General features: G+C 39.5%; 1 protein-coding gene across 1 annotated transcript in view; it reads right to left on the reverse strand.

Annotated features, from left to right (window-relative positions):
* The window catches only part of DPF3 (double PHD fingers 3), a 414482-nt gene that overhangs the window by 7012 nt on the left and 397854 nt on the right, over positions 1 to 9616 (reverse strand). Inside the window, exon 9 of the mRNA XM_044659971.1 lies at positions 2891 to 3003. Coding sequence (XP_044515906.1) covers positions 2891 to 3003 — 113 coding nt within the window. The remainder of the gene's footprint in view (positions 1 to 2890; positions 3004 to 9616) is intronic.

Below are 9616 nucleotides of genomic sequence, written 5' to 3' on the forward strand. Positions count from 1 at the left end.
AAGAAAGGAAGCAAGCAGAGGGCTGAAGAAGAGACATCAAATAAGCCACTGAGCAAGTCAACAAGCAAAGATTACATGTTTAATATATGTCAGGCAGTTACTCCTGTGCTAATTGCTGAGCACTGAGGATACAGAGAAAAGCAAAAACATGGTCCCTGCTTTTAGGAAAATTGTATTCTAAAAGGGGCAAAGCCATGCAAATAACTATGAATATAGAAGGCAGATGGAGAGTAAATGGGAAGTAATCTCCAAAGGAAGGCACAAGAAGTTTAGGGGGTGGAAGGAGAGAAGAGGGACCAGAGTAAACATTCTGTAGAAGATGGGATCTGAGCTTGAAGGAAGTGAGGGCAGCCAAGAGGCAGAGGTGAAGAGAGAATTTCAGGGAGCGGAAACGAGGAAATGAAAAAGCCAGTGGGACCTGCTATAGAAAAGAAATGAGTTACTACAAAGAAGGGGCTGGCAAAATGATTTTCTTACTGCATTTGCCTCCCAAAAATGTGGGCAGCCAGGTGCACCTCCCCCAACTCCTATTCAGCCCTAATTCATCAGTGCAGAGTATGGCCCAGATCTTCCTTTCCTTCTTATGATTCATCCACGCCAGTAAGACTGGGTCAGTGGCAACTAGGAGCTGTCCAAAATTCAAAAAGATTCTGCTCATAGATATTTTAATGAGACTATCCCCTTCTTGGAGCACTTGAAAATTTAGGTAGGAGGGGAAGATAACATGAAGAGGGGATGCTGACTCTTGTCTTCTAGCCCTCCTCTTCTTTTGTCATGTATTGTTTTTGGTTTTTTTTAAAAACCCTTCACTTAGTAGAATTGAATTTTCTGCGGAGGTACCAGAGAGTAGTAACAAAGAGAAGGAGGTAATGTTGTTATCCTAATTCTTGAGGACAATTTTTGTCCCAGAACCATTCAAGGCAAAAGGATCTTCTGTAGTGATGTCATTTTTTAAAATTTTGTTTTGTAGTGATGTCAGATTTTCTCCACTCCCTGACCTGTTCCAAGACAAAAGAGCTGTAAGGTCAAGGCAACTTGCCCACAAGTCACAAGATAGGAAGTGTCTGAAGTCAAATTTGAAACCAGGACCTCTTGTCTCTGAACCTGGCTCTCAATCCACTCAGCTATCTAGCTGGCCCCTGTCATGTTTGTTTGTTTGTTTTTTCTTTTTTCTTTAAAAAAAAAAAGCCTCTAATCATTATCATGTATTGGCTGTAAGAGCTAAGTAACGGGGATTAAGTGACTTGCCCATGGTCACAAGCTAGGAAGTATCTGAGGTCAGTTTTGAACTCAGGACCTCTTGTCTCTAAACCTGGCTCTCAAGCCACTGAGCCACTGAGCCACCTAGCTGTCCCCCGTCCCGTGGTTTTAATAGTACCTCCAACTCCCTTCAAACCTGTCTTCCAAGAGAAAGAAAAAAGGCTGAGTTTATTTCTGAATCCCATCCAACCCATCACTGTTCCATAGTGCCCTTTCCATGCAGAAGCCTGTGCAAAACACAGAGGTTAGAACCAGAGAAATTGCATTCAAAGTGACCTTGAACAAATCACTTCATTTCTTTGAGTGTCATTTTCTGGAAAATGATCTGGAAAATAAGGAGGTTAGACTCCATCGCTAAAACCTCTTCTGACTCTAAACAACAATAAGGCTTTAATAGCTGACACTTATATATAGCCTGAAGGTCTACAAATTGCTTTACATATCTCATTTAATATAGCTATGATCCTGTAAGCCCTAAATCCATCTGAGAGAAGTTTGATGAGCAACAGGGGAGACTCCCTATGGAGCTTCATGAAAATAACTTCTATCCCTCATATCCACTCAACTATCCACAATGCAGTGGTCCAGATTGAGTAACTAAAACAATATTTCTGTGTTCTAGAGCCTCTTCTAGAGGCTACCTGGAGGTATCTAACTCCTCTGAAAATTTTGCCACTTCTATTAATGTCCGATTGATCCTAGGAGCTCATTCTGAGAGGAACAGAACAAACTAAAACATAGATATTGCATAAGTCTCTCTTAGAAGGAATTTGAACCAAGGATTTGCAAGGTCCCAACTCACCCTCGAAGTCGCTGGGAACCTCCTATATATTCAAAATGTTCTGCTAACTCTCTCAGAGAACTATCTGACTCCTCCTAAGCTACATAAAAAGCCAAGACTTAAGTAGAGCACTCATTACTAGAGATCGGTTTATTCAATTTATTGGGAGTTAATTCTTCAAAAAGTTCCTATCTGCATGGCCAAAAAAAATTAAAACTTAAACTGAAAAGCAATGTAGAACAAGATAGAACCCAGATGAGGAAAAAAAGCCTCTGTCATCTCTTTCTGCAAAAGTATAACTACCTTAGGCTGAGTCATATAATAGAAAGAACAATAGACTCAGACCCCTGGGATTCAAATTTGGGTTCTGACTCATAACCTGTGTGACCTTGGTCAAGTTGTTTAATCCCTCTGATCCTTGATATCCTCATCTGTTAAAATGAAGAGGCTGGACAAGAACAGTGGTGTCAAACTCAAGTCAAAATAGTTTTTTGTTGGATGCATATTGACTTAGAAAATCACAAATTTACATTATCTATGTTGCATTCTATTTTGGGGTATTTTGTTAAACATATACCCAATTATGTTTGAATCTGGTTGGACATATTAGGGCTGGGAGCTTGATGCCTCTGAACTAAATGGTTCCTTCCAGCTCAAACTTATGATCCAATTACTTGAGACCATTTTATTGCAAGCAGACTGGAGAATCTTCTCTTTTTTTCTTTCCCACTTAACAAAGGAGACCCCTTTCTGACATTTTTGTTTAAGGAATCACTAGCAAGAACCCATTTTCCCTCCCTTTCCCCTCTCTTGAGTTCACTTTCCTACTTGGGAAAGCCTCAAACTCACATCATTCTCTGAGGTTCCACAAAGGATGCAGGATTTGCACTCAATGCATTGCCACTTGTAGGTTTTGACAGCCTCGGTCATGTTCAGGGTGAACTGCAGGCAGGTGGGATGACCTGGAGGAAGCCAAAAAAAATGTCATTGTTAGAGGACAGCTCTTGAATTACCCTTAAAAAAAACAGAAACAATGAACTCATTGGTAATCACATCTTGACCCATGGATGTCTCCCCTTGGCCAGGGAAGGAATGGTCAAAGTCAACCTTGGATGGGGACCTCAACCACCTAGCTGTTGTTGACAGAGGCCCTGAGAGCAGATTAAGCATTAAACCTTTCATTGCCAGGAACAAAATAAACCTGAGGCACCCCTCTGCTCTTCCTATCAGTAAATATGTATAATCAGGAAAGAAGGCAATTAGACAATAAACTAGAGAGGGATTGAGGGGAGAAAAAATAGATTAGAGGGAAGAAAATGCTCATAGATTATGATAGATTCTAAGCACGAGAAAGCAAACCAGACCCAGGGACAAGTTAAGGATGCTTTGGGGAGGAAGGGAATGAGGTAAGGTTTCTGATAGTAGAAGATTAAGAAGACAAGATTAAATGGAGTTCACTTGTCTATTAAACCCCATGATTCAGAAAAAGAGAGAAACAGAGGGAAGAGACAAAAAGAAAAAACAGAAGATAGAGAAGAGGGAGGCAGAGAGAGACAGAGATGGGGAGAGAGACAGAGACAGAGAGAGATGGGGAGAGACAGAGACAGAGACAGAGATGGGGGGAGAGAGAGAGAGAGAGAGAGATAGAGAGAGAGAGAGAGAGAGAGAGAGAGAGAGAGAGAGAGAGAGAGAGAGAGAGAGAAAGGAGGAAGAGGAGGAAGAGGAGGAAGAGAGAAAGAAAGAGACAAAGATGGGGCAGACAAGGAAGAAGCAGGAAAGAAATAGAGATAGATAAAGTGGCTAAAAGAGACTCTTCAGTTTGAAAAACCATTCCAGAAAAGCAAGAAAGGGCTATAGGAAAGAGGGGGAAATCATCCAAAAGTTCCTAAAACTTCTAGGACAAATTAGGAAGATTCCTAGCAAGGACCCAATGCAACAACATTCCCAAGGCATGGGCCACAGAAGCAGATCTGAAAAATGGTAAGAAGACTTTGAATGAGTTTCAAGAATTTGTGCTTTAGGTCAAACCTTATACTTCTGAACAGAAATTCTAAAACAGTTGTCCCAGTGTGCTAGGAGCAGGGAGAAGTGGTCAAATTCCATTTCTTCCATGGAATCAAGAGTGAATATGATTATGAATGTGAGTGCTCTATACGCCGTAGTCTGGAGATTCCATGCTACCATGGAGCCTACAATGCCAAGTTCATAGGTTTCATTCTTTTTTTTAGATCAGTCAGCTATTCTATGACTTCAGACTTTGTCCTTAACCTTAGCCAACCATCTCACCAGAAATTGGGTAAAAGAATTGGATGAAAGAAAGCAGATTTATAAACCTAATTATTTTCTCTATTTTGTATGCTGGACTTGAAGTCATGAAGAATTGACTTCAAATCTTTCTATGAATGCTTACTAGCTACATGACCCTGATCAAATTATTTAATTTAATCTTCACTTTCCTCATTCGCAAAATAAAGGTTCTAGTAGTACCTCCCAAGAGGCAGAGTAGCATGACAGAGGGCTGACCTTGGAATCAGAAAGTCTTGAGTTCAAGTCCTAACTCTGACAAACTATTAACTTCCTTTCTTTTTTTAAATAGTATCTTGAATTATCCCCCCAAACTCAAACTCTCTTAATTTTCCCAGGTCTGGTATTAGTACTTTTTATTTGTTGTTGTTGTTGTTATTCAGGTGTTTTCAGTCATTTCAGACTCTCTGAAACCCAACACTACATAACATGTTCAACAAAGACAGAAATGAAAATAGTCTTTACCTTCCATAAGCTTGTAATTAACTTGAGAATCGGAGGAAAGGAGATATTTTTCTTTTATTAGTCATTTCAGTCATGTCCATCTCTTTGTGACCCCATTCAAGGTTTTCTTGACAAAAATACTGGAATGGCTTGTCATTTCCTTCTCTAGCTCATTTTTTTAAACATTTATTAATATTTATTTTTTCTTCTCTAGCTCATTTTGAGAAACTGAAGCAAGCAGGATTTGCCCTGGTTCACGCAGCTAGTAAGTGTCTGAGTCCGGATTTGAACTCATGAAGATGAATCTTCCTGATTCTAAGCCCAGTACTCTATCCACTATGCCACCTAGCTTCCCTATTAACTTGCTTTTAATTAAATGAACTAAATATAATAATTCCAAGAAGCTTAACTAAATTTGACTTAAAAATACAGACTTAAAAACAAAAGTCTCTTTTTAGTCAAGCCCTTCCTCTTACCTTAAGATATAAAGCAACCTTTTCAGTCTTATCTTCTTAGTTAAGAAGTTTGTTTGTCACCAAACTATATTCCTCTATCCTACGCCTTGCCATGAAGAGCCAGTGACAGTTTAAGGACTCCTTAAAATATAAAATTTTAACTTTTTTGCCTCTTTTGTCCATGTCAGTCAATTAAGTTCAACATCTCCATGCCCCCACAGCAACTCTCTGAAACTATACACTACGCTACAGATGGGTAACTGATTTTCGACGTAGGTACTTTTGGGGAGGGGGGGGATGGACTTTTAGAAACTGCTTCCAAAACAAACAAAAAATAATCTGATTGTAATTAAAATGTTCAAGCAGTTTCCTATCTTAAAACTCTCTATAATTGGTAGCTGTTGTCGTCGTCATCATCCTCTTCTGAAAGAGACCTCCAAATGTTGTCGTTGGAAAGAGAGTTCAAAATTCTCAAGAGGTCGGGAGTGTTCTCTACATGTAAGAAGGAGAGCAAGTTTCATGGTGGGACTTGGGACATCATAGCCAATGTCCTAAAGTGTTAGTAGGAAGGTGAGACCAGTCCTCCTAACTGGACTGCCTTCTGAAATGACATCTGGATACTAAAGATATTTCACCAAGGTTCTACTGACAGACAGGGGAAGAGAAGGGAAGAGAACAAGCACACATTATGTGACAAGTATGAAGTAGGTGCTATTATGGCCCCCCACTTTATAGTTGAGGCAATTGAGGCAGAGAGAGGGCTGGGGACTTGCTCAGGGTCTCATAACTATTAAATGTCTGAGGCCAGGTTTGAACCCAGGTCTTCTTGATTCTAGGCCTAGGGCTCCACTCATTGGGTCATCTACCTGCCTGCCATGGAGAAGATTGCTAGGATCGCTTAGGATGAGAAATGGGCTTTGGCAACTCTTGGAAAGAAAGTTCTCAAGTCCCTGGCAATAGCCAATGCTTCAGAGTCAGAAACTGAAACAGCTTTGTTCTTGGAAATCACGCTAAAGATGTTGCATAATCATCTACCTTATCTTTTTACTCTAAGGAAGATTGGCCTTTCCAGTAGACTTATAGCTAAAATACCCTCTATGGCTTGTCTCTACCTTAATAAATAGAGAACACAAACTCTTTGAGATCAGGGACTGTCATTTTTCTATCTATATCTTCGATGCTTCACACAATCCATTGCCCATTTATTGAGTCCTTTTTCAGTCATGTACAACCCTTTGTGACCTCATTTAGAGTTTTTTTGGCAAAGATACCAAAGTGGTTTGTCATTTCCTTTTCCAGCTCATTTTTTATAGATGAAGAAGTTAAGGCAAAAAGGATTAAGTGACTTGCCTGGACTCACACAGATAATAAATGCCTGAGGCTGGATTTGAACTCAGATGAGTCTTCCTGACTTCAGGACCAGCACTCTTACCAACTGAGCCACTTAGCTACTCTTGCATTGTACTTAGTAAATACTTAATAAATGCTTTACTTTTTATTTTTTAATTATAATATTCCACCATGCTTTGTGACTGTGTTTAAAGTGAATCCATTTTGAAGCAGCTGGGTGGATTGGGAAGTCTTGGGTTCAAATCTTGTCTCAGATATTTCCTAGCTGTGTGATCCTAGGTAAGTCACTTAACCCCTATTGCCACACCCTTACCACTCTTCTGCCTTGGAATCAATACTTCATATTGATTCTAAGATGGAAGTTAAAGGACTTTTTAAAGTGAATTCATTTCTAAAGAATATATTGAGATCTGGAACAAAGGGGAGAAAGTTCTCTCTTCAGTCTCAGTACACCAAGGTTAAGAAGAATTTCAGGTCTTGGTACAGGCATCTATCTGTTTTTTTCTCAAGATAAATGCCATTAGACTTCAACTCTGAGAGGGGAGGTCAGTGGTGAAAATGACGATTCTTATTTCACAAATGGGAAGATGGAGGATAGAGAGGAATATCACAAGCAGCACTTGATTGAACCAGATTAGGAATAATGTCTAGGATTCAATCTTCTTTTATACTACTCCCCTAGCTACTCTCCCATATTATGTCTCATTGGAATCAGGAAAATTGGTCATTAGGTAAAATAATGCAAAAAATAACTCTGATGATTTTCCTGGAAGAAACCAATAGAGTGACTTGAATGAGACTCTTTAATGCTGGAAGATATTTTCCCAAGAGAAGTGAGAAAGAAAAAAATCTGAGAATCATTTCATGATGGTAACACAATTTCTACAGTTTTAGGAAGTAGGTAAGTAGTTAGGTAGCATAGTGGATAGAATGCTGGACCTGTAGTCAGGAAGACTCATCTTCCAGAGTTCAAATTGGGCCTCATACACTTCTGTATGGCCCTGGGAAAATCTCTTAACCTTATTTGCCTCAGTTTCCTCATCTATAAAATGAGCTAGGGAAAGAAATGGCAAACCACTCCAGTATCTTTGGCAGGAAAACTCCAAATGGAGTCACAAAGAGTCAGACATAACTGAAATGACAACCACAAGAAGTTAGGAGAAAATTCTCCCTCCTATCCAGATGGGAAACTGAGGTAAATAACAATAAAGTAATTTGCTCAAGGTTACCATATTTTTGCTTTGGAAGAAAATCCTTCCTTTCTTTTGTGAAGTTTATAAATAATTTCCCTAATTTCTTTTGTTAATCCAGTCATCCATTTATTTAATCTGCTTAAAGTAAGGGTACACCTGTACTAGATGGCAGAATATAAAACACTAATCTTAAAGCCAAGAAGTCTCAGATTCAAGAATTGCCTTTGATATCTATGGGCTGTCTGACCTGGTGCTAGTCACAACCTCTCAGTTCTCTAGAATATTCTTTAAGCAAGTCCCTTAAAATACACATTACCTAGCACTTACCATTCTTCTGCCTTGGAACCAATACACAGTACTGATTCCAAGACAAAAGATAAGGGTTGGTTTTTTCTCAATGGAATTGTACATTGGCTAAAGGAGGGGGAGAGCAGAAGGGAGGGAAAGAACATGAATCATGTAACCATGTAAAAATATTCTAAATCAAATTAAAATATGAATAAATAAATAAATAAATAAATAAAGCTCAACAACCCAGCTACCAAAAAAAAGATAAGGTTTTTTTTAAGTCAAAAAGAAAATGTGAATCTACACTGATAGAGAGAATTTCCTCACCTGGAAATTCCTTATATCAATGGTCATATAGGATCATACGATTATCATTCATTAATCTGAAAGTCCAACTCCTATCTATATTCTCCTTGTGTGTGCAGTAGTTAGAACACCAGGTCTGGAGTCAAGAATAGCTAGTTCGAATCTGACCTCAGGCTCTTACTAGCTGCATACCCTGAGCAAAGTCACTTAACCCTGTTTGCCTCAGTTTCCTCATCTATAAAGTTAACTGGATTGCTGGTGGAGTTGTGAATTGATCCAACCATTCTTGATGGCAATTTGGAACTATGCTCAAAGGGCTTTAAAAGACTATCTGCTCTTTGATCCAGCCACAGCACTGCTGGGTTTATATCCCCAAAGAGATAATAAGGAAAAAGACTTGTACAAAAATATTTATAGCCCTGCTCTTTGTGGTGGCAAAAAAATGGAAAATGAGGGGATGCCCTTCGACTGCGGAATGGCTGAACAAATTGTGGTATCTGTTGGTGATGGAATACTATTGTGCTATAAGGAATAATGAACTGGAGGAATTCCGTGTGAACTGGAACAATCTCCAGGAATTGATGCAGAGTGAAAGGAGCAGAACCAGGAGAACATCATACACAGAGATGGATACACTGTGGCACAATCGAATATCATGGACTTCTCTACTAGCAGCAATTCAATGATCCAGGACAATTCTGAGGGACATATTTGAAAGAACGCTATCCACATCCAAAGAAAGAACTGTGGGAGCAGAAACACAGAAGAAAAACAACTGCTTGATCACATGGGTTGATGGGGACATGATTGTGAATGTAGACTCTAAGCAATCACCCTAATGCAAATATTAATAATATGGAAAAAGGTCTTGATTAATGACAGTGGAATTACTCGTTGGCTACAGGAGGGGGGGAAAAGGGGAGGGAAAGAACATGACTCATGTAACCATGGAAAAATGTTCTAAATCAATTAATTAAGTAAACTTTTTCAATAAAAAATAAAATAAAGGTCATGTTTAGGTTGGTTCCCGGTTAAGATGGCGGCAGAGTAAGAAGCAGCTCTTAACCTCTCCTGACCGCAACACACAAAACTCCTCAAGGGGGCATAAAAACAAGTCCAGACGAACGGAGGAACCTCACAACAGGGCACAGCGGGGAAGGTACGTGGAATCGAGACATTTCCAGGCTATAAAGGGCTCTCACTTAATCGCGGGCTGAGCAACCGCCCCACCCCCA

Source organism: Gracilinanus agilis, chromosome 2 (genome assembly GCF_016433145.1).
Source record: "Gracilinanus agilis isolate LMUSP501 chromosome 2, AgileGrace, whole genome shotgun sequence".
Lineage (NCBI taxonomy): Eukaryota > Metazoa > Chordata > Mammalia > Didelphimorphia > Didelphidae > Gracilinanus > Gracilinanus agilis.